General features: G+C 41.4%; 1 protein-coding gene across 2 annotated transcripts; it reads right to left on the reverse strand.

Annotated features, from left to right (window-relative positions):
- Positions 1-2,381: 2,381 nt before the first annotated feature.
- Positions 2,382-23,970, reverse strand: LOC100755487 (UTP15 small subunit processome component). 2 transcript variants are annotated; one of them, XM_027401655.2, is made up of 13 exons: positions 23,473-23,806; positions 20,720-20,890; positions 19,115-19,207; positions 18,840-19,024; positions 16,785-16,963; positions 16,048-16,173; positions 15,125-15,260; positions 13,284-13,368; positions 11,978-12,127; positions 10,604-10,705; positions 9,262-9,395; positions 8,769-8,827; positions 2,382-5,525 (listed from the first exon to the last, which is right to left on the reverse strand). In XM_027401655.2, the coding sequence occupies exons 2-13, from the start codon at positions 20,807-20,809 to the stop codon at positions 5,281-5,283; spliced, it is 1,584 nt and encodes a 527-aa protein (XP_027257456.1). In that variant the 5' UTR covers positions 20,810-20,890; positions 23,473-23,806; the 3' UTR covers positions 2,382-5,280. The 2 variants fall into 2 exon arrangements, with proteins under 2 accessions (XP_027257456.1, XP_027257455.1); XM_027401654.2 differs by lacking the exon at positions 23,473-23,806 and adding an exon at positions 23,829-23,970 and having other exon boundaries at positions 2,383-5,525.
- Between the last annotated feature and the right edge of the window lie 2 nt (positions 23,971-23,972).

The raw sequence follows: 23,972 nt of genomic DNA on the forward strand, positions 1-23,972 counted from the left end.
AAATTCCCTTAAGGTCTTTCTGTAATATATAGAAGCATTAACATTTTAAATCTCAATTGAAAAACTTGTTTCTAAGATGGTACCTCTAATTTCCATGCGGTCATCTTTAGTCAAGATGGCGGTTTAAGTATTCCTTTTTTAATTTTAGCAAAATGGCGACCAGTCAAGTCATATGAACATTTTAAAACAAGTATATATAAAACAGAATTAGCTTAATATGGTTAAAATTTTAGACATGAGAAACCATAGCACAGTTTACATTTTTCTCTGACTTATAATAACCTTTTTTCTGACTTTTAACAACTTTCCTCTGACCTTTTACAACTTGCTTTGACCCTCCATAACTTTCTGTAACAATCTTCTCTGCTATGACTTGCTTGCTTTAATTTTCTATAACCTTTTAGTTCATTTCTCTGACTCTCTTAGACATTCCTAGACAAATTTTCTTTTTATTACTTAAGTTTCCTACATTTTTTTTTTCATTTTTCAGTCAACATAAAAATTTTGTCAAAGTCCCCTTTTCATGAAGTATAGCAAAAAGCACATTGATCCCTGTCCAGGTCGCTGGTGGCCTGCCCTGGATCTTCCGGATCATAGGGAGTATACATCCTATATATTTCTTTTAGTCTCTCTAGAAAAGCGGCAGGTGATTCCTCCGCCCTCTGCATCATCTGCTTCACCTGGGCCAAATTGGTGGGTCGGTGTCCTGCCCCCCCCCCCAGACCCGCTGCGAACACCCGGTGATAGAGACGTCCTACCTGCTTCAGTGGTAAAATCCCATTCAGGTCTTTTAAGAGGGCAAGCTGCATCAATTTCATTGGGCAGCTGTTTCTCCTCCGAGGTTAAGGGGACCTAGGCGGCGGCGGCCGCTTCTGCCTCTGGCGGGGGCGGCGGCGGGCGGTTAGAGGGGGAAAGGAAGGGGGGGCCCTTGGGGTGTCTTTTACCTGAAATATAGTTTGGGGGTTAAAGGTATCATCCCGCGGCCAGCCCACATCAACGGCTGGCCATTCTGAGGAACAAAGAGTAATCCATTTGCGTTTATGCACATCAACTACAAAACAAAGACCGAACAACACAGAACAGGCTTTCGCAGCGCAGTTTTGACAGAGAGTCGAAAGTAAAACTCCAGAAAACAAATGAGCCCACTGAGGCTCCAAGCGCTAAGGCATCTACCCTAGCCAGAAAACAAATGAGCTCACTGAAGCTCCAACGCTGCCAGGACGTCTCCTGGAGCCGCAGCCGGGAGTTCCTCCTCCGAGCTGCCAAATATGAATACGAATGTACTCAGCTGGGTACTGCAAACGCAGGCGCAGTTCATAAGACGGATTCAGACAGACAAGACACAAGACGAGACAAGACAGCGGATCTGCACAACGCTTACCTCCCAGACGTGGGTCGGTGGTCCCTGGGCGGGTCTCAATCCCGGACGAGCCCCCAAATGAAAGACCTCAGAAGAGACCCGCACCCAGGAATCAGCGAAACCACGAACTCTGGATGCAAGAACAAGAGGGTTTATTGATGGCGCCGGGCACCCGGGGACTTAGCTTTTTGTTAGGCTAAGCCCTGAGCCCCGGAAGGGGAGTCCTTTTATAGGGGAAAAAGGCACCGTAATAGTCAGGCGAAATGGCCTTTATCTTTTGCCGGTCCAGATGGCTGACCTTGGGACGGAGCGATCCGGCGGGGGCCGGGGCCGGCCTTGCTGTGGGGAAGTGCCGGCAGCTGTGGGGATCAAGGGTCGGGGGGTGCAGGGGAGGATGTATTCCCCACGCGCTCCGCCAGCTGCACGCTCCGCCAGCTGCACGCGGGGAAGCTTAAAAGAGAAAGCTAAGGGCGGGGGTCTTTCAGTGGGGAACCAAAATATTTCCGCTATGGAATATTTTTGAGATCCAGCCTTTGGTCTCACTAAACATGGAGCACCATTATTGTATTGTTAATGCCAGTAAGGCTACTATTGTTCACATGGCCTCAGGGTAATATGCCTCCTAATTTGCATCTCTATGCTCCTAAGCATCTGAATAGGCCCTCACCTGGGCGGAGGTGCTAGAGGTGTGTGAGTAACTTGTGAGGATGGAAGGTTAGGAGTGAGGGAACAAAGAGAGAAATGGTTCCCTCGTGGTATTGACAGGATGGTTAAGATAAACCAGAAAAGATGGCTAATAAAGAAATGACTCTAGTTCTACAACGTGGAACTGAAAGCTCTCTAAAGATGACAAGATGCCTGTGTTTGATCTTTATCGCCGTTGGGTGGCTAGGAGCTTCCAGATCCACACTCCCACTCAGGTAGAACCTCATGGTTGTCGTGGGTTAAAGATGAGACATGCCGGGTCACGACATCAAATCAAGAAGTCTTCAGTCATTCAATATTAAAATCCACTCAGTCAATAAGTAAGAAAAATATATTTATTGAGAGTTCCAAAAGAACTTCATGGAGGAGGAAGAAGTACAGGCAAGATACCGGGGAGGGAAAGCCAGCAGGAATGAAGACAGGTTTTCTGGCTAGTGAGGTAGGGCAGTCGTTGGCTTTATTTTTTCCTCATATAAGATGCATTCTGGAAACTGCTTTCTCTGTTGAAGACCACAACATAGCATTCCCAGCCTCCCACATCTCCCTAGAGAAGTGGCTCTCAACCTTCCTCATGTTGCAACCCTTTAATACAGTTCCTCATGTTGTATGACCCCAAGCATAAAATTATTTTATTACTAATCCATAACTGTAATTTTGCTACTGTTCCGAATGGTAATGTAAATATTTTTGGAGATAGAGATTTGCCAAAGGGTGTGCGGCCCACAGGTTGAGAACCAGATTTTTTTTTGACCTAGAAGAACAATTTCACTATAAATCTGGACTTGTAGACAGCCTGAGTAAGGTATACCACCCCTGGTCCAGGCAACTGTGGCCAAAGGAATAGATAACATCATCTGCCAGCAAATGGTTTTCAGTTTCTCAGGGATACTTTGTTCAAAGGCAAAACTATCCATGGTCAGACGTGGTTAGAAATGGTCAAACTTTTCTTAAATTTTTAACTTGGAAGTATGCCACTGAGAAAATGACTCCAATCACATTCAAGGGAGTCTTTAATTAATGTTTGGTAGAATTCATTTGAGTTCAATCAGTGGAGTTCCTAACCATCCCATTTGACATCAATTCCTTAAGCAATTTAATAGCACAGGCATTTGAGAAATTTGACTAGAAACAGACAGACCTTCCCATATGTTTAAGTTTGAGTTAACATAATAAATTAAACATAAATGACTAAGTTCCAGCAACATTTCATTATTTTTGCATCCATGGTAAAATATCAAATATTTTCCAACTAAGAAGAACAAGTCTAAGAATTCATTAAGCATTTGACTCCTAAGGCCAACATTACATATTGAAATATGTCAATTATGTTAAAACACTTCACATAAAAAGTTAATAGTTTCAATGAATACAAAAACAACTTCTGAGTTGGGTGTGGTGGCACACACCTTTAATCCCAGCACTCTGGAGGCTGAGACATGGATCTCTGTGAGTCTGAGGCTAGCCTGGTCTACATAGTGAGTTCCAGGACAGCCAGGGCCACACAGAGAAATCCTGTCTCAAAAAACAAAACAAAGAAAAACTCCTTAACATAATTGCATGGAGGACTGTGAGAAAGTCTCCTAATCCTTTCAAGGGTCTGTAATTACTATAAATTTTACACAGGAGCTGCAACACTCTTAGTTTGTCAAAGGGAGTGAGTAGTTAGGGTCCAGCAGGCGAGAGCAATGCAGGGATGATAAGGAACTCAAGCCTGGGGAATTGAGCAACTTTAATTTAGCGTTAGTTACAAGAGAATGACTGACACTCACTCGGGTAGGTGTGAGAAGTAAATGAAGTAATGGCCAGGAAATGCTCCAGAGTTGCTCGGGGGACAGCAGCAACAGCTTTAAGATCACAATTGCCCGAACAAACTCTGCATACTTAGGAAGATTTACTTCAATAGCTGTATTTAACTAAGTCAACCTTCTCAACCTTAAAGCACAGGCTCTCATTTGTGACTAATGTTGTAACTACTCAAAAAAAGCAAGCTCCAGGGTTCTCACAAGACACAGTATCATATCACAGAACTGTTTCAGCTCACTAAAGAGAACTATACTCTATCGTTGAGCTTGTGTCCACACCAGAACATTCTAGACATATCCCTACTCTTCTGCTTTAAGGAAATCTAAATTCACAAAACTGAATCATTACAAAATCTTTCCCCAAGGACTCCTTTAGCTCAGGATGCCGTCTCCAGATACATTGCTAACCTAAGGACGGTACCTGAAGGAAGGTAGGGCAGTAAAGGCTGTGGATCAGTATGTTGCTCACAAGTCACTGACTGTCATCAGGAATTGAGACACCTCAGAAAGCCAAGAAGACGAAAAGAATCTCTTTATAAAAAATATAGTTTACAATGAACTTTCAAAAACACAATTTTTCAAAGCAAACTGCTCCTGTTTGAGGTTCAGACCCACACAATGAAGAACAGAGAAAAAGAAGCGGAAGTACAGGAAAGAGAACTGTTATCTGCTCCGAACACACACACAGGCTAAAAGGCCATTGCCGTAAGGGAAAGGACAGCCCTTCTCACAGACCTGAGGAAGGTGAGGATGGAAGGAAGGCAGCAGACCATGAGGAGGGGATCTGGTTCAGTCAGGTCTCTCTGGACTTTGTCCTGCAAAGAAGCAGAGACAGGCAAGACTAAAGAAAACACCGGTGGAGAGTAGTTTGTAGGTAAAAGACTCATCACACCCTAAATACGATTCTAGGAGCACCAGTCAGTGATCTGCCACACTTGGAAGACAGTCCCACAAACAGCTGGTGAGAATGTGTGACCAGGACTTCGAAGACACCAGTAAGGAGTGAAAGTTCTCAGGGGCACTGAGTACAAAGAAAGAAGTTTTGCGTTGCTGCTGTTCTTGGTATTTCCCAGGCTAGAAGTAGAAAACAAAAGAAAAACCAAGGTTCTGTTCACTTGGCAGGGCTCCACTTGGGACCCTCTCCAGCTGGCCACATAAGGCCCCACAGCAACTGAGGGTTTGGCTACATTAAAATCAGTATCAACTCATCCAAGGTCGACAGACACTGTGCCCGAGACAACTAAGTTCTTCTAGTGGAAGACATCAAAAGATAAATCAAATTAATACATGGAAAACCATGTCTTGAAACAGGTACTTATTTCCCAATTATAATTAATCCAGTCTCTTCCATAAAACTCCTGTAAATTATCTTATTGAATGTCTTGAAGATGCTTCCTTCTCAGTAATTAAGAGTTAGGAGTTCTTGTCTGTGTCACCGGGTTGACATGGTGATTCTGTCTTCTCTGGGAGTTCAGCAGGCACATTCTCTGACAGAGAGACACTGTCATTTCTTGACATGGTGGCGAACAGCATGTCCATCATCCCCAAGGTTTCCAGGAGTTCCCTTTGGTAATCAATTTCTTTTTCTACGAGTCCTTGAAGTACTATAAACTTTTTATCAACTACTGGTGACTGGCCAATCACAGGGAGATATATATCTACAAAGGGCAGAAAATACATTAACTAGAAACATTTTCTGTAGGTGAAATTGATACAAACAGTATGGCACTAAAATATAAAGGCACTGAATACCAGTATTTTTAATAATTAATTTGTTATTTACAGGAAGCATAACAATCTATCTGACTAAATACATTTTGAAAAGAAATAATTACACAATATATACAGCATGGGGTCTTATTTTCATTTTCATGTTAAAAACTAGATGACTGGGGGCTGAGGAGATGGCTATGGGTAGGAGTGCTTGCTTTGCAAGCAGTTAAGATCTGTATTTGATTCCCAGAACCCATTAAAAAAAAAAAAGAAAGAAAAGAAAAAGAAACTGGCCACCTGGCATACAACTGCAATGCAGCCCTGGGGAGGTAGAGACAGGTAGCCCAGGGCTTGCTAGGCACCAGCTGAGCTCTATGAACTTCATTCAGGTTCAATGAGACAGCCTGCCTCAGAAAAACAGATGGAGAGTGATGGGGAAAGACCCAGGAAGCTGCCCTGTGGCAAACATGAAACAATGTGTCAGGTACGGGGCTGCAGGAAGAGATGTAGCACAGGAAAGGCATGGGGGTGCAACAGTAAGTCTCAGGCAGGACCAAGTGAGATCCAGAAACACTGAACTTTAGATGCATAAATGAAACAAAGGACCCTAACATAAGGACTCAGAAGTAGACAGGGTGAATCCCCCTCACTGTGGCTTCAGGAAGAGAGAAAAGGACCACTTTGGTTGGTTGCCGTTACACTACCGGGCTCTCTAAAAATCTAGAAAAAGAGCTGAGACTCACGCAGCAAACATGACTCAGTTTGTTCATGCTTGTCACGGTGAGGAATCACCTTATGTTACTAATCTCTTGTGGAGGGGGGATGGGGGGACAACAAACAACACAACACAGGGGGACACGGGTGACAGGGACACATATATGACAAAGGATCCTCTGTATTTTCTTATTTCCAAGCCCCAAAGGCCTCTCTACTCTACTGGATAAGAAAGTGTGCATCACAAAAGTCCATGTGGACTTGGGAAATGGTTGTGACTTGGACACTACATCAGATATAAGGATTAAATGATAGAAAGCTAGAAGCACCCTCTACTTTTTACTGCAGTTGAGAACTGCCAAGTGGAAGAACAAAAGACCAACTGCATGGGAATTCAAGGGAGGAAGGGGTGTGGCAGAGACTGGCCTGGCCAGAGCACTTAGGATCACTCAGTGGTAGCTTAGTTGCCCTCAGCGTGGATCCCGTTGGGCCTAACTGCTTTCTACATTCTAAGCCCCAGAGACTTTTAAGAGAAATGCAACCACTACTTGGTGTTTCCCACGCCCCCACCGGGACTGGTAGAATACCTCCATAATAAAGCAGCACCCTGCCTGGTGGCCCTCTGGCTCATGAGAGCAGCCTGAGGGTGGATGCTACATGACCCTCACTACTGAGGTTGCACACAGACATGCAGGACTCAGGCCAGCAACCCTCCATCTCCTCAGCAGGAAGTAATACACTGTCCCCGCCCCCACTGTTTTGTATTACACTTGCTCAAGTTCTCCTTCTCACACTTTCATCCTAAATACTTCTTTCTCCTATCTTGCCTCTTCTCTTTCCTTTCACTAATCTCCATTGTTATTTATAATATTTTTACCTTCACTGAGTTTTAAATTCCTAGCTAACCCTATCACTCCCTCGGGTGGGCCTTACTCTTCCTTCTTACTGGGGTATAGCTGTTCTCAGGTGGTTTGCTATATGTAAATATGGGTTTGGCTCAGCCATTTACTGCAGCCTGCTTTCTTTCCTGTGTGTAGCAGACATAGATATCAAGCAAAGGTCTCCATACAGACTCAGCAGAGATATCCATCCCAAGGGATGTGGAAATCACAATGGAGAATGGGAGAAAAGCAGAGCAGCAGGACTCTTCCACAGGACGCTAACTCTTCAACTGCTGGACCTGCAGACACCGATGGAGCTGAAATACCTAACAAACACAATGACCTCAAAGACGCAACCATGAAATAGATGAAGGAAGTAAAAAGTCAGACCAAATGCAAACCTTGGATATGAATTTGGATTAAGTCAAGCAGGAGAAGGTGGGAGCTCTTAGGCTGAGGAATTATCACATCCATTAATACTTGTCAACAACCAAAGCAAATACACTCACAGATTTCAAGGACTCTAGGGCACGACAAAGGAAAAACAAAAAATCTAAGTATCTTCAATGTAGAAGCATACAAAATCTAGGCAATGAAACTGGAGCAGAAAATTTCAAAATCCAGGGAAAGATACAGACATCCAAATACAGGAGGCACTCAAAACCTAAACACATATGTCCAGAAAAGAACCCTCCTACATTGTCCAATACCTAGCATGGAACAAAACACCAAGTTACTCACACAGATGAGTTCATCACTAGGACACTAGGCCTGTCAGCAAAGCAAGGGAAATAGGAAGTGACGTCAAGCCCTAAGAGGAATAACCACCAACCAAGAGAATTCCATCCACTGAAGTCTTCCTTTAAAACTGATGGAGGGAATAGATTGAAGCCATGACCACTAAACCAGTGTAAGGACAGCGACACGGAAGGAAAGTCAACACACAGGTAAGAAAGTCACAATCACACAGGAAATTGAGAAAATAAGTAATAAGAGAAAATAGATGAGTAAAAGAAAATTAGGAAAGAAACAGATGTTTCCAATTCAATAAACCAGCAAATCTCTAAGATGAATAGACAAGGAAGAAAAGAACAGATCAACTGGGGGAAACAAGGATCTTATAGGAATTAGCACACACCTCTCAATTCTAACCCCAAATATAAACGGCCTCACTTCTTCAATTAAGCATGCAGACATGGCTGTGCATAGCGACACATGCCTATAATGCCAGCAGGGGGCCTGTGCTCACACACATTCATATAAACCATATAAGCATGAAGAAATACACACACACAATAAATAAATAAATTAATTAAAAAAAAGAAAGATGACCATTATAGATGTTTATGGGGAAAACTTTCTTAAATTATACTTATCCTAGTCTCGTCAATTCAAATCTGCTACTGTAACATTTTACTACATTTTAATTGCACCTGTTCCTCTAGGTTTCCTGTTTCAGGTTCTTTCACTGTTTTTCAATGCTGAGGCGCAAGTGCAGGAACCGGGACAGGCTGACACATTCTGCCGCTGAGCTCTCCAGTCCAAGGCCTCAGCTCTCACAGCATGTTGGAAAGCTTATGTTTTACGACTTACCAATTACTATTTCAGCAGCATTAATCAGAACAGGGGCAAATCTCGGCTGAGACAGATTCCTACAAAGCAAAACTTCTGTTTAATAATCTTGCAAGGCCTATCCCTGGCACTTAAGCTGGCATTTGGGAATCTATTCCCCATGCTGAGTTGCCTCGCCCAGCCTTGATGCAGCGGGAGGAGCTGTGTCCTGCCTCAACTTGATGAGCCATGCTTTGTTGATGCCCATGGGAGGCCTGCCCCTTTCTGAATGGAGATGGAGGAGGAGTGAAGGGGGAGGATAAAGGGAGAAGGCATGGGAGGAAAGGAAGGGGGAAAAACTGTGGTTGGGATATAAAATATATAAAAAGTTTAATTAATAACTTAAAAAATAAATAAATAAAATCCCTAAAACAAACATTGTTACACCAGTTCTCTGTAAAGAGCAAACTAAAAGTAGATGTCTCTCACCGAGTGATAATGGAGGACTTAAGCCACAAAGCCAAGTCAAGCATACCTTATCAAAAAGTTCAGAACCCGGGTAATCTCCTTCTCATCCCGACCTGCAAGAGCATTGGCTAGGACTCCTCTCCGATTCAATTCCTTTATGATGGAAACTGTAACCTCGGGCGTCTTTATTACACAATTAGGCTAGAAAAATGTTCAGAGTCAGTACAGCCAAAAGGACGGACAAGAAAAAGATCACTACCCTGCACTAAACTGCCAAGCTTATCTCCACAATCCCAAGTCATAGTAAATCATAAACCATCATCAAGATGGTTCCCCACATGTCCTTTCACTTTTTTTGGACAGGGTCTCACTTTACAAGCCTTAGCAGGCCAACTTTATTATATAGCCCAGGTTGACCTTACTCCAGAGACTATTTTTGTTTTTTTCTTTTTTGGGGGGGGAGGTGTGGGGGGACAGGGTTTCTCTGTGTAGCCCTGGCTGTCCTGGAACTCACTCTGTAGACCAGGCTGGCCTTGAACTCACAGAGATCCGCCTGCCTCTGCCTCCCAAGTGCTAGGATTAAAGATATGTGCTACCGGGCTGGAGAGAAGGCTCAGAGGTTAAGAGCATTGACTGCTCTTCCAGAGGTCCTGAGTTCAATTCCCAGCAACCACATGGTGGCTCACAACCATCCGTTATGAGATCTGATGCCCTCTTCTGGTGTGCAGACATACATGGAAGCAGAATGTTGTATACATAATAAATAAATAAAATCTTAAAAAAAAAAAAAAAAAAAAAGGTTATGTGCTACCACTACCAGGTTAGAATAATTCTTCAAATACTCTTCACTAGCTAAGCATGGCAGCTCTCAATGCTGGGAGGCAAAAACAAGAGGATCCTGGCAGCTCACTGGCAACCTGGTGAGCTCCCCGTCTTAGACAGTTTATCACCTGACACAAGCAAGAGTCACTTGTGAAGAGAGAACATCAGTTGAAAAATGTCTCCATTGTACTGGCCTGTGGACAAGTCTATGTGGTATTCACTGTGGTGGTGCCACTCCTGGCAGGTGGTCTGGGTTGTACAAGAAAAACAGGCTGAGCAAACCATGGGGAGCAAACCAGTAAGCAGTGTTCCTTTATGGTTTCTAATTCAGTTCCTGCTTCCAGATTTCTGCCTTGGGATCCTGACCTGACTTCCAATTTCATGGTATTATAAACTGTAAGATGAAACGCCTTTCCTCTCCAAGTTGCTTTGGTCATGGTCTTTACATTGCAACAAAAAGCAAACTAAGACAGATATGATCTCAAGAAGATGGAATGATCTCTGGCCTTCCCATATGCATGTAAATGTACCCTATCACACACAAAAAAATTAAAAAATAGTGTGAAAAGACAATTATTCTCACTCACCTCAAGGACTCTGTCAAGTGCCTTTGAGATCCGAAAACTTTTCAGGTCCTTGTCATACCATTCTAGGTGTTTCTTTGCTGGCCTATTGATCATGATATCATCCTGAATGAAAAAGTAAATTTATAGAAGAAGAAAGTTAGTATCTATATAGTTCCATTAAAAATAAATGTTTTCCAGTAGAGCTGGCCCTGGCGATATGAGTAAGGGAGACCTGGATGTGAGGGCCCAAGAGCAGAACTTGCTACAGCTCCTTGCTGTAGGCTGCATTGGGTGAGCTAGCCAAGGCAGTGCTAAAGAGCTCATCCAGGTTGTGAAGATGAGGGAAAGCTAGTGATCTGACCAACCCAGCCACCACCCAGGCCCAAGAGTTGGCCCACCCCAGCCACCAAATCTATGAACTGTTGAAGCATGTGAAAGGGATGAACCTACAGTTCCAAAACAGTATGACATGGGATAACAACAAGATGTCCAAGAGGAGCCCCAGTGAGAGCCCATTAACATTAGTGTAGCATAAACCAGAGGCCTCTGATCAGACCAATGACTCCTGGTAATGAATACTTACAAGTAAACATGAACAGACTAAAGGGTAAACTGTGTGTCTCAACTGGTCACACTACAGCTTCCATGACAGGATTCTTTTTTTGTTTTTTCTTTGTTTGGTTTTTCTTTTAAATTTGGTTTTGTTTTGGGGGTTGCAAGGGCAGAGAGCAATTCAAGGGGATGGGGAGATAAGTGGGGTCAAAATGCATGATGTGAAATCCATAAATAATCAACAAAAGTAAAAAATAAATATTTAAGTAGGTATGTTTTCACAATAAAATGATACATGTTAAAGTTAGGATGCTTTTACACCACACAACAAATAATGTTTCTATGTTCATAATCCAAGTGATACATTTTGCCATGTCAATGTGCTCTTATGTTTTTTAGCTTACTCAAAAAAAAAAAAAAAAAAAGCAGTATGACCACATATAAAAAGAAGTAAAAAACAAACCAGAGACTACAATGTAATCGTCACACCTCTGATGAGCTCCTGGGTCATTAGAACTTTACATCTCAGTCCTCTCCAACACCAGGGAGACATTACAGGCACACGCTGTTCAGAGGACCAAATCAGAGAGTGGGTGACAGACACTATTTTGAAGACGGTAAAGTACTGTATTATTTCATGATTCAGGGTACTAAATAAGTAGTCCCTGTTCCCCATTATTCTTCAATAATGTACTACAGCAGTCTGGAACCAACTTTGATGGAGTGAGAAGAAAATAATGTACATGTATGTGAATCACACTTTGCAGTAAATTCCAGGAATGGGTGGAATTGACTCTTCCAAGAAATGTCATACTTTCAAAAGGATAAGAAACACATAATCACCCGTTGCTTCATGTAAATTTTTCCTTTAACAAAGGTTCGGTATGCAGGCCTCCTCCTTCTTGAGAGAGATTCCTTCTTTGCTTCAGATTTCCGGTGTTTAACGCTCAGTATCCCATTAGTCATTCCCACAACTATCGTCTCATCTTCATGCTAATGGTAATCAGAAAAACCATTCTACTTTAACCAACATCTTACAGTACCTTTGACTTGAAACAGCATTTGCATCATGTCTGCTATCTATCTTACTGCCCACAGTTCGAGTCAATACAGACAGTGATCTACCCAAAATGTTACAGCAAATTCACTTTTCCTCCAGGGTATCACTATCGGGACAGCCCTTCTTATGCTTGTACAGTACTGCCAGTGAAGTGTATGTAATGAGAATGATGATGTTTGCTGATCATGCTAATAAGATGCTAATGGCATCTTGACAAGTTTCAAAATAATTTTCTATGCTCTCTGAATAGAAAAAGGATTACACAATGGCATGACTTTTGTAAGCTGGCTCCCCACAACAGCTGCTCTTGACTCTTCTTCTCTAGGTTGAAATTTCCATATAACATATTCAGGTATCTTCTGGCCAAATGTGGCTCCTCATGAAACCCGACAGTGAACACTCCAGAAAGCACATTGCTCACTCAGCTGCTCCTACCCTCTCCACTTTTCTGGGGCCAATCTGCCATTCTCGAGCTTTGTAACACCCTTGGGCTTGTTGAAGGGAGAGTTAACAACATCCTAATCCAGTTACCATGATAGCAGTCAGTGCCACCAAGTGGGAATTCATGTGGTTAACAGGAAACATCACATCCTAGCAACTGTCTTTGTTAGTATTTGTTTAGTATTTAGACATTTGTACTGGCCTGTCCTTGGGGTTCTGACAGGATATGCCCTCAGCTGCTGCCACTAAGAGCAACACCTGTGCCTATTCACTGTGTTCCCTTTCAAAAGGGCCCTGCCCTCCTCTCTCTCTCTCTCTCTCTCTCTCTCTCTCTCTCTCTCTCTCTCTCTCCCTCCCTCCCTTCCTCCCTCCCTCCCACCCTGTCTTTTCTCTCTCCTGCTGTTCCTGTCCCTGGAGGCTAGTCTCTCTTCTTCCCTTCCCCCTTACGATTCTTTTCCCCTAATAAAAAACCTCTCCACTTGAACTCTGTTGCATATCTTTCTCAGCCACTTTTTAAAAATTACAACAGTCTTGACTCAAACATCGAATGTACCTTATTTGAATCCAAAGATAACCCCCAAAGATTACACTTTACTTTTACATAATGGCATAATGTGTAACAACTTGAGAAGAACTGAAAGTACATACAGACAGTGCCAGACTCAAGATGGAAGCTGCATAGTCAAAACTGTGGACTACTTTGTAAGAAGTTGTGCTGTAGACCTTGACTTTCCTGGTGAGAAAGAGAGCCATCAAGTCACCTTAGAATGAGTGAAAATAACAAGTTTCTGTTTTTAGCACACTATATGAATATGAAAATTTACACAGTCTAACCGGGTGCTTGCCTTTAATCCCAGCACTCGGGAGGTAGAGGCAGTCAGATCTCTGTGAATTCTAGGCCAGGCTAGTCTACACAACTAGTTCCAGGGCCGAGGGCTATACAGAGAAACCCTGACTTGAAAAATAAATAAATAATAAAGTAAAATTTGCACAGTCCAGAAAAACACTGATGTAATATTAATTACAAAGTACTTCACCACTGAGTTCCTTGAAAACTAACTGTATTTCAGCACTAACCAAGTTTGAATAAAGACTGACTAGGAATTTATAAAAGAAACCAAAAGACAGACCATACACCAAGGTCATCAGAAGATAAAACAAAGGACCTATGAAAATGCACAGTAAGCTAGGGTTTCCAAGCCCAATAAGGCCCTCTGTTGGGGACAGTAGCAGCATCTCTGGCCATGTCTTTTCCTAATAGCAGGGAAGAAGTACAACCTGGAGACAAAATGACCATCAGAAAAAAAAAAGGAAATCCTACAGCCTGTCAGTACTACCCATGTGTGACTACTGAACCCTTGACATGTAGCTACAGAAAAGGAGGTAAGTTTAAAAACCATTGAAACATTTATAAAGTATTATAGCATACCATCTATTTTAGAGACAAAATTCATTTCTAGCATCTTTCTAAGTAAACTGATTACATGTTGAAATGACAGTTCATACGAGTTTTACTTTTATGTTAGATAATGAACTACAGTGAAATAAATATGTTACTAAAAGCAATTTTTTGTTTTGCTTTGTTTTTCTAGACAGGGTTTCTCTGTGTAATAGTCCTGGGTGCCTAGAACTCTCTTTGTAGACCAGGCTGGCCTTGAACTCACAGAGATCCACCTGCCTCTGACTCCCAAGTGCTGGGATTAATCACGCCTAGCTTTTTTTTTTTTTTAACATCTTTTAATATGGCTACTAAAGCATTTAAAATTACATATGCAACCTGCATTGTGAGTTTGTTTGACAACACTTTTAAATCATCGAAAGTAGAATACTTCAATTGACTATTTAAATGACTTCAGTGCTGGGGATAGAATGGCCTTGCAAATACTGGGTAAGTGCTCTAGCCACTGAACTATGCCTTTAGTGCTCTAGAAATTTACTTAAAGTCATAGTACTTGCACCACATTAATGCACAGAAATATTCATATGAAGTTTGAAATCTTGTTTGTTGTTTTTGAGGCAGAGTCTCTCTGTAGCCCTAGCTGTCCTGGAACTCACTATGTAGACCAAGCTGGCCTTGAACTTAGAGATCCACCTGCCTTTGCCTCCCAAATGCTAGGATTAAAGGCATGGGCTACTACTCCCGGTTGAAGTTTTATATTTTAAAGAATTTAACCTAAAATAAAATATATCCTCAGAATAAAATTTTCAAAATACATATGTATATATAAAATGGCTTTAAAAGAAACTATGGGAAAATAGACTATTTCAAAAGATCAGTGTTCAAGTATGTAAGTTAAAGTAATAAATAATTATTTCTGGGGAAATATAAGTAGTTATATGAAAATTAAAGGTCAAACTATTTTCAAGTCAATAGATTTATCCTCTATAAAAACCATTAGAACCTTTTTAAATCACAAATACTGCTAAAATAACTCAATTTCTCAAGCAGTAAATGCTAATAACAACGCACAAGAAAACTAGAATGCTACCTATCCAGTGAGCCGGAGAGTAATCTCTGTCCAGAGCTGCTCAGACACAAGCATGTCACAGTCTTATGATGATTTTTCAAAGACACGAGCAACTGTCCTCCTTTTAACATGTCCCAGACTTTAACATAACGACCTCCTGTGGAAAGAAATAACCACTTGTGTGAGATTCTGCATATGCTCAGAATGCTGGAGATCTGAGAAGCACTCCTCACTGGAGCTAAGTGAAGCCTCCAGAACTAGACCTGAGCTTAAAGAAGCCTCCAGAGCCAGACCCTACCTGCTGGCCACACACACCTTGAGAGTCCCTACCAACAGAAATGTTAACATGACTAAGTTATTGCTTATTTTAGGTACAGCAAAACAAATAGGGAGCTGAAAATATTTCAAGTAAAGTATAATAAATTTGCTGAGAGAAATACTGGGCCTGCAAGATGGCTCAGTAGGTAAAGACACTTCCCAGCAAGCCTGAAGACCTGAGTCTGATCCCTGGGGATGACCCGGTAGAAGATAGGTGGCTCCGGAAAGTTGTCTTAGCTGGAATAACAGAAGGTTATAGAGTAGACTTCTGAGGTCAGATGGGACACATACATAATCTACTAAGTTCTCACGGTCTGGGACTTTAGACCTGCCACTCACCATGTTGCCTTGGACAAACTAGCTGATGCTTTCATTATTTCCTTAATTGTAAAACAGAATGCCAACTACCTGGGAGAACTGTCTAGCATTAGAAATGACATGAAAACAGCAGCACAGTGCCAGTGTGGGCCAGACATAGTGAGTGACAACTACTAGCCCACCCCACTTACCAACTGAACAAATACTTAGATGTGAAATTCAAGAACACCAACAATCTACAAATGGCAAAAGGAAAATCTAATCTCTCTGAGACCAATAGTGGCAAAAGCTCTTTTGAAAAGCAATACCTGAAGACACCAGGAGACCTCCCGAGGGGAAAAGCAGGACACTCTCCACAGGCTGCCCATGCTCCACACAGAGAACATTCTTATTTGTCCGGGCGTCAAACATCTTCACAGTGTGATCATATGATCCTGAAATGTCAATGTTGGTATTATGTGAATTTTGCTCTTTAAAGCAATAAAAAATTTGTTTATCCATACATTAAAATTAGAAGGAGAAAAAGATTACATGAAATTTTTTGAACATACACACATGATTCATAAAGTCGGTACTTCTGATACTACTGTTCCTAAAGCACTATGTAATACTACATAGAATCTTACTGGCTCTGACCTTCAGACTCCTATCTCCATGTCATTCCCTGAGAATCTGTTCAGACACCTACACAAACTGAGCTCCACCTACAGTGCTATGGCTGCTGGGGCTCTATGACAACTAGAGTACCATGAGCCACTGAAACCTGATATCTATGATACTGTCAAGCAGCTAAATATATTCCCCTCCCCCCAAATACATTTAGAAGAAACAAAACCCACTATCAAGAGAAGAAAAAGAAATCAAAAAATAATTGACTTTAATGAAGACCACACACATACACATTTTATGGTGCTGAGAATTGAACCCAGGGTCTCAAACAAATTAGGCAAGTGCTCCACCACTGACCCTCATCTCTAGTAATGAAAATGTAAGCCCCTCCACCCCAAAAGAACCCATAGCAATAAAGTGGAGAGAGCCCACCAACCTGTTACAAAGAGATCAGGGTTCAGCTTGCTGGCACAGCCACACCTCACATAATCGGAATGTTCTCTGAATGTCTGAATTTCTTTGGAGTTTGGAATATCCCATAATTTAACTGTATAATCATCAGCTCCGGAGACCACATGATACTTGTCAGCTGTAAAATCTACTGTATGAACTGCTCTGAAAGATCAAAAGTCAACAGATTACAAAAATGGGGAAAACTCATGCTTGATGATAGCTCTCATCCAGCAGCTGGTGCAAGTAGAAGCAGACACCCACAGCTAATCACTGAACTGAACTGGAATCCAGATGCAGAGAAGGACGAGTGATGAGCAAAGGGATCAAGGCCAGGCTGGGGAAACCCACAGAAACAGCTGACCTGAACATCAGAGAACTCTTGCTCCCCAGACTGATAGCTGAGATACCAGCATGGGACTGATCCAGACCCCAGGAACATGGGTTTCAGTAAGGAAACCTCGGAAATCTACAGGACCTCCTGTAGTTCAGTATTTATCCCTGGCATAGGTGTGGACTTTGGGAGCCCATTCCACATAGAGGAATACTCTCTGAGCCAACACACACGGGGTGGGCCTAGGTCCTAACCCAAAGGATATGATAGACTCTGAAGACCCCCCCCCCCCATGGAAGGCCTCAACATCCAGGGGGAGCAGAAAGGATATGTGATAGGTAGGGTTTTAGTTGTGGGGTGGTGGTAGGGAAGGATGGGAGGGAGAAGGGAACTGGGCCTGTCAAGTAAAACAACCTTGTTTCTAATTCAAATAATAAAAAAAAAACTGCAAGAAAAAAAGATAAAAAAAAAAAAGGGGAAAACTCTACCGCCTTCATCTTCTAACATAAAATGTTCCTTCCTAGATTCAAAAACAAACAAACAAACAAACAAACAAAAGCCCCCTCAGGTTCAAGCCAGCAAGACAGCTCACTGGGTAAAGGTGCTTGCTGCCAAGCCTGATGGCCGGAGTTCCATCTGGGACCCCCCATGATGAATGGAGAGAACCAACTCCGGAGTGTTGCCCTCTGACCTCCACATGCATGCCACCAGATATGCACACCTGAACACACACAGTAAGTAAACAATTCTCAACTTCAGAAAATAGAAAACATTTATGGAAGAAAAAATAGAAAAGGGAAAACCTTTAAAACAGGTGTTTGTATGTAAATGTAATACTATGTACCGAAGTGTAATACTATGTTACTATTAGGTCAACAAGAATATTAAGTAACAGATGCAATAATTAGTGAAAGTTAAGTTCTAAATGTTGCAACAGAGGTAATTTTTAAGTGTTTATTTATTTATTTACTTATTTTATGTGTATAGTATTTTATCTACATGTGTGTCTGTGCACTCTATGCATGCCTAGGACTGGGCTTATAGACAGTCCTGAGCCAGCATGTGGGTGCTGGGATCCCAACCTCTTCCAGAACAGCAAGTGCTCTTAGCCACTAAGCCATCTCTCCGGCTCTGCAAAGGTACATTTCTTTAAAAACATAACAAAGAGTTCTTTCAAAAGATGAGAAAGACTTGCCACAGAGCAGAATCCCGTTAAAAGAATTTGTTTTGAGTGTTTTAGTGATGGGTACAAACACCCTGACAGTTTGCAATTTAAAAAAAGAAAAAAAGAAACACTTTGATATTTAAATCAACAGCAGAGTTCAGCAATGACTTTAGTGATCCTGAAACAGAAGTCAGAAAACCAAATTTATCAAAGAAAAGAAAGGTAGCCAGATTTCAGTGTGAGAGGGTACAGCCAGCCAGACCTACAGCATCACCAGAGCTGTAAGACTGCCGTTAGACCAGTGGTTCACATTTTCAACTGGTCAGAGAGCCCACTGAACCTCCTAAATAATTAGACACATACAACTTTAGAGCAGTCACAAGCTCTAGGAACTGGATGGTTAAGTTCTTTGTCTGAGAACAACAGGAAATAACTATACATACAGGTATACTCTTCACACAACCAACATGTGTTTTCAAAAGCATGGAAGCAGAGCTCTCAACAGAAAAACAAATTAAAAACCATATCAAGCTGGCTCTTACTTTGTATGGCCTTCAAACTGCCTGAGGGGAGCCCTCCCACTTATATCAAAAAGTTGAACCACACCATCTTCACTGCCAGCAACAAGCAGTTGGCCATCCTGTCGAAAAGTAGCACAGTATGCTGTGTCCTTAAAACGGGAAAAGGTTTTTATAGGTTCTTGAGAGTATCGGCCATAAATGTGGATCTGTAAGATAAAAAGCAGTATTTCACTAGATGGCCCAAGCCCAGTAGTAAATCCTATAACAAGAACAAAGATGATCACTACTGTACTTACTCTTGAAGAAGCTGTGACTGCATAGTTATACGGAGGCTGAGGAGAAAAGTCTACTTTGGACACGGCACCAAACTCCTTAATCTGAACAGGAGTCTTAATGAAAAACAAAAGAGTATTGGCAGAGTTAAAAAGGCGAGCCATACTTAAGCATCACGCTATTTTCTATGGATCATTTCCTTTTGATCTTAGTACCAATTAGTAGGTTGTATTCACAGAGAAATATGAGGAAAAGAGGAAGAGGAAAGACATAAGAAAGGGTGAAGCAAAAACCACTCTATTGTCCAACCCCCAGACTATTCCCTTGACATTACAGAAGTAAACACAGTTAGAGAGTCACATCCCATTGTCTCAGCAGCTAACTTTACTCCAATGCCCACCAAGAAAAAGAAGAGCTAAGCCTACATCAATCAACTATGATTCTAAGTTAATAAAAAGATGAACAGACCATGTAAACAGACCTACATCTTTTTTGCACCCACTAACCCATTTTAGCAATCTCTGCATATAAGCAATAAATTTGCCATCCATTTTTATAAAGATACACCATCCACCAACCCATGTCTAATGGACATATTTTCCAAGAATTCCAATATTACATTACATATGTTAATAAACATTTTACATATCTTAATAAACGTTTGAAAGCATGCTAGGCTTCAAGCTATGAGTACAAAGCAAAAATGATGTTTTTATAAAATCCTAACAGTTATTGTCAATTCCCTTTCTCAATTTTCTTTCTCATTTATGCCAATATGACAGAAAAAAAAAAGTATCTAAACTGTTATCTTATTTGGTTTTATGTTCTGTTTTTTTCATCTTATTTATTTGTACTCATGTGTATGTGTGTATCTGCTTGCCTAAAAATGCACATGTGTGAAACACATGCTGAAGGTAGAAAAAGATACTAGAGCCCCTGGAACTGGAGTTCAAGGCTGCCCACTGTGCTGGGAACTAAACCCAGGTCCTATGAAAGAGCAGCAAATGCTCTTGATTTCAAGTAGCTAAGACTACCCTCAGTCTCCCTGAGTAACAAAGAATGACTCTGAACTTACCATCTGGCCTCCACCTCTCAAGGGCTGAGATTACAGGCATGTGCCACCAAAGAGGTTTGTGCAAGGCTGGAGACTGAACTCAGGGCTTCGGGCATGCCAGACAAGCATTCTACCAACTGAGCGACTCCATTTTAGTTTGTGAGTAACATTTTTATTATCTGATTATATTTCATTTTCCACAAACAACCTAATTGCAAACGTTTTCTAGTTTTCTAGGTTCTCAATTTAAAAAAAAAAAAAATTGCAAGCCTTACTAGAAGGTACAGAGAAGCTAATTTCAGAGTAAGAAAAAGCAAGAAAGTCTTCCTGCATATAAGATTCAAGTTTTACAGTTTCACTTGTCATTGCACACATGTTCTGCATTAAACATCTGCATGGTTAAATTAAGTGGTATGGACTTTTACATGAAGCTCTAAGAAAAAACTGATAACAAATTATCCACCTGAACTATTAGTTTTAGCTAACAGTTCTGCTAGCATAAGATGGAGAATTAAGATAAATGGATAAAGAAATGTCCAAATTCTTTCTTCCCTCATTTCCTCTTGTACTTTACCTTATAATTGTTCCAGTACAGAGTGTCTTGGGTGATTTTTTCACCAAGTACAGGATATGTCTGAATCGCTACAGGTTTATAACCAGCCATGATTTCATATAGTTACACTGCTGTCCCAGGGTCAATAATCTGGAACTGATGTCAGGGAACTGCAGTGACTCTGCCTTATACCTAAAAAATAAAAAAGAAAAGAAAAGAAAAAAGCACATATTATGTATACACTTTCACATACAAGTATGATTTTCATTCTACTTTCTTTCAAAAGGCTGTGTGGAACTTCACCGATTAGTGACCAACAAACCATTTCATTGGAACCCTAGAAGAAACACTGGAAGAATACAGCATCTGCAGCATCTGTACATACTAGCTGTATATGTATGTTCTCAAATCTCCAAGACCAGTCTGTAACACTTGAAAATAAACATGACTCAGCCTCCCAACAGTCCAACTAGAAAAGCATGCAGGCCTAGAATGCTTGTTTTCTTGACAAAGGAAATAACATAGAACTCAAAATATCAAGTTATCTCTACATATTTGGCTTCCTAAAGAAAAAGATACCAAGAAGAAAGGAAAACAAAGCTAATATTTTAGTGTAGAAGCTTATGATGAAATTAGAGATAATGTTCTGACATAAGACAAAAGGTTTAAACTGTAGGCTAGAAAACCAAAATAGAGCAAACTTAAAATGGCAGAATAAGATTTAAAAAATGTGGGGGAGAAGGAATGGGGGTGAGGGGAGGGAGAGGGAGAGGGGAATTACATGTGAAACAAGCCTGTTCCCTAACTTGTATTAATAATAATAATAATAATAATAATAATAATAATAATAATAAGAGAAAAAAAAAGATTTAAAAAATGAATTAAAGCTCTTAACATGCAATGAAACCAACATCTTCGGAGAAGCATTCAACTGAAGACAGTCTATTTTATGGATGAATGGTTCCAGTGATACAACTCTCCATCCATTTGAGAGGGCTGCAAAGATGACATCAGTAACACCGGAACAAATAGCATGCCATGTTCTGACTAACGCAAAGCAAACCAAGATTCAAGAGAGAAACTTTTCTATTCAGTCAAACACCTCCAATGTGCAAGATAGTATTCAAGGCACTGGGAATCCAAGGACAATAAACAGACATGATCTATACCTTCAATGATTGGGCCTATTAGGAATCTAGACTTAGCTTCATCCTCATTCCTAAAACTCTGAAGAAGTATCACGTATCACTGCCCTCTGATAGAGACATTAGCAATCAAGATTTCAACTCTCAAAGATTTCTTTGTGTGCAAAAGTGTGTGTATAAAGCCAGAGAGTCTTTCTCTATAGTGCTGCACCTTATTTCTGAGACAGAATGATATCTCTCATTGAACATAAAACTCACCAACTGACAACACTGCCTAATTAGCAAGTCTGACTAACAAGCCTGGGGGAATCTTCCTGTCCCTGCCACCCAGCACTGGGATTTTAGGCATACTCCAAGCTCTCCTTTTTACCTAGGTGCTCAGGATTTGACCCCACTATATTCACTAAGACATCTCCCCAGCCCTTAATCTCTCAAATATTTCTAAACCTCAAATTTACTTAACCCTAGTTCAATTGCACTAACTTTTGTCTTTTTGACAACTGAAATAAAAGCAACACCATTCAAAAGTCTCCTGGACTCCCGAATCCATCTTCCAAATAGTAGTGTGGCTACAAAACTGAATACTGCCCAGAAAATGAAGCCCTAGATCCTTAGCATGTAAGGTTCCCTTTGCTCTGCCCCTTTAAGCTTCACCTCTTGCTGTTACTGTTTACAGTTCACTAAACTCAGCACACTCATTCATTCTTGCTTCAACATGTGCTCTCTACCAGGAAGGTCCTTTATCTGTTTAAGGTCATTGCAGGAAATCAGACTGTCCTTCAGAAATCCCTCTCTGCCTTCTGAGACTGGGTGCTCTCTCCTATGATCCAATTTGTCTCTATTTCTGTAAGTGTGCATAATCTCGCTGCATTGTAGTGACCTTTTTCCAGTTAAATAGAACAACATATTGGAAGTATTTGTTTGTAAAAATGCTCAAACAATGATCTTTTTAAAAGGGGGAGCATCATGAAAATTCCTATTGGAAAAAAATAAAATCAAAAGCATTAGTGGTTTATAATAAGAACAATGCTATACAGCAGGTGTTCAATCAAGGGCCAGCCAGATGGTAAATGTTTTAGGCTTGGCCAAACAACAGGCAAAATAGGAGATATTCTATAATTAATGACATAGGAAAAATTCACAATTTTTACAGGAGGCTTCCCTAACAATCATAAACACAATCTTTGTTGTTGTTTGTGAAAGAGAGTAGAATTCTCTGAGGTCAAGGGCTACTTCACTTAATTCCAAGCCAATCACTGTACATATAAGACAGTATGTTTATCTGTTAAAAAAAAAAAAAAAACTTAGCTCATTAAATATACAAAAACAGACATCAGAATAGATTCAAGGATGGGTAGCTCCTAAATCTATTTTTCAAGAAATAAAACCATTTGGAGGAAAGAAGTGAATAGTAGCTGTGACAAAATGAAGATAGGCATTGGTGTCCCGTATGAGGGAAGACAGTGCAAATAGCGAGTTGCTATGAAAACGAATGAAAGAAAACTGGACCAAAGTCAGGGCCCAAGAAACTGGGGTTTACTGAATAACAGGCATTACTACAAGGTGTGATCAAATAAACTCTGTAGTTAGAGTACTGAGAACATGCAAGAGGAAGATGTTTAATTCTACCTGGAAAAGGTTTTCCATTTCATCAGCGTCTGTGAGCATGACATGACACGATGAGCACAAAAGGAGTAAACGCAGAGTGAGACGAATACCCGGCCATTCTCAAATCACCAGGACAGAAATCTGTCCTTGGCTTTGGAGAAAAGCAGGTTACTCTGGGGACTGACATCGGTGGCTAGGAGAGCGACTACAGAGGAGCAAAGCCTGGGTCGAAATTAAATCGCAAGGATCCTCAGAGGCAGGTAAGTTCAATGATCTGCGGAGCCTGGGAAGGGCCAGAGCAGCATGTCCAGCATGTCAGAGATCAGAGTGAGGCCTGAGCAGAGCCTGGGCCGCCACCGGGAGCCACCATCGCCTACCTCTGCGGGGCCCCGAGGGTCCGCCGAGGCACCCCGATCCCCAGGACGACTCCCCAGACTTCGCCAGCTCGCTACAGCAAATGTCTCAGAAGCACTTGCTCAAACTCACGCGGACACTCCAGGAGCCGGAAATGCAGAGGCGCC

The sequence above is a fragment of the Cricetulus griseus genome, chromosome 2, assembly GCF_003668045.3.
Source record: "Cricetulus griseus strain 17A/GY chromosome 2, alternate assembly CriGri-PICRH-1.0, whole genome shotgun sequence".
Classification (NCBI taxonomy): domain Eukaryota; kingdom Metazoa; phylum Chordata; class Mammalia; order Rodentia; family Cricetidae; genus Cricetulus; species Cricetulus griseus.

Bases quoted from the DNA above. Each gene is read 5' to 3' on its own strand.
- LOC100755487 (XM_027401655.2), bottom strand. From the start codon at position 20,809: ATGGCTGGTTATAAACCTGTAGCGATTCAGACATATCCTGTACTTGGT. The intron at 19,208-20,719 runs GTAAAGTACAAG...TTTTTCATTAAG, and splicing joins TGTACTGGAACAATTATAAG to ACTCCTGTTCAGATTAAGGA. The intron at 5,526-8,768 runs GTAAGTCGTAAA...TGCCCTTTGTAG, and splicing joins TGCTGCTGAAATAGTAATTG to ATATATATCTCCCTGTGATT.